This window comes from Phaethon lepturus, unplaced genomic scaffold, assembly GCF_000687285.1.
Source record: "Phaethon lepturus isolate BGI_N335 unplaced genomic scaffold, ASM68728v1 scaffold37046, whole genome shotgun sequence".
Taxonomy (NCBI): Eukaryota; Metazoa; Chordata; class Aves; order Phaethontiformes; family Phaethontidae; genus Phaethon; species Phaethon lepturus.
The window spans coordinates 31,698-31,897 of NW_010546217.1; the positions used below are offsets into that span (position 1 = coordinate 31,698).

Consider the following 200-nt stretch of genomic DNA (forward strand, 5'->3'; position numbering starts at 1 on the left):
GCCCCTCGGGGCAGCAGGGTGCCGTGCACCTTCATCAGGTCCCGTGCCAGCCCTGAGGGGACAGCTCTGGCATGGCCGCCGCCTGAGCACCTCAAGGGAGAGAGGGTCAAGATGTCCATGCGAGGGTTGGCAGGACCGTCCCCGAAGCGCCTTACCGCCATTTTGAAGGCATCAGTGATGAGATGGCTCCAGGCGCATCA

General features: G+C 64.5%; 1 protein-coding gene across 1 annotated transcript in view; it reads left to right on the plus strand.

Moving 5' to 3' along the window:
• Nucleotides 1-111: 111 nt before the first annotated feature.
• LOC104622439 (disintegrin and metalloproteinase domain-containing protein 20-like) overlaps nt 112-200 on the plus strand; it is a gene marked incomplete at its 3' end in the record, with an annotated part of 2,345 nt that continues 2,256 nt past the window's right edge. The window contains 2 exon segments of the mRNA XM_010289221.1: nt 112-195; nt 198-200. The exon segment at nt 198-200 is cut by the window's right edge and continues 2,256 nt beyond it. Coding sequence (XP_010287523.1) covers nt 112-195; nt 198-200 — 87 coding nt within the window.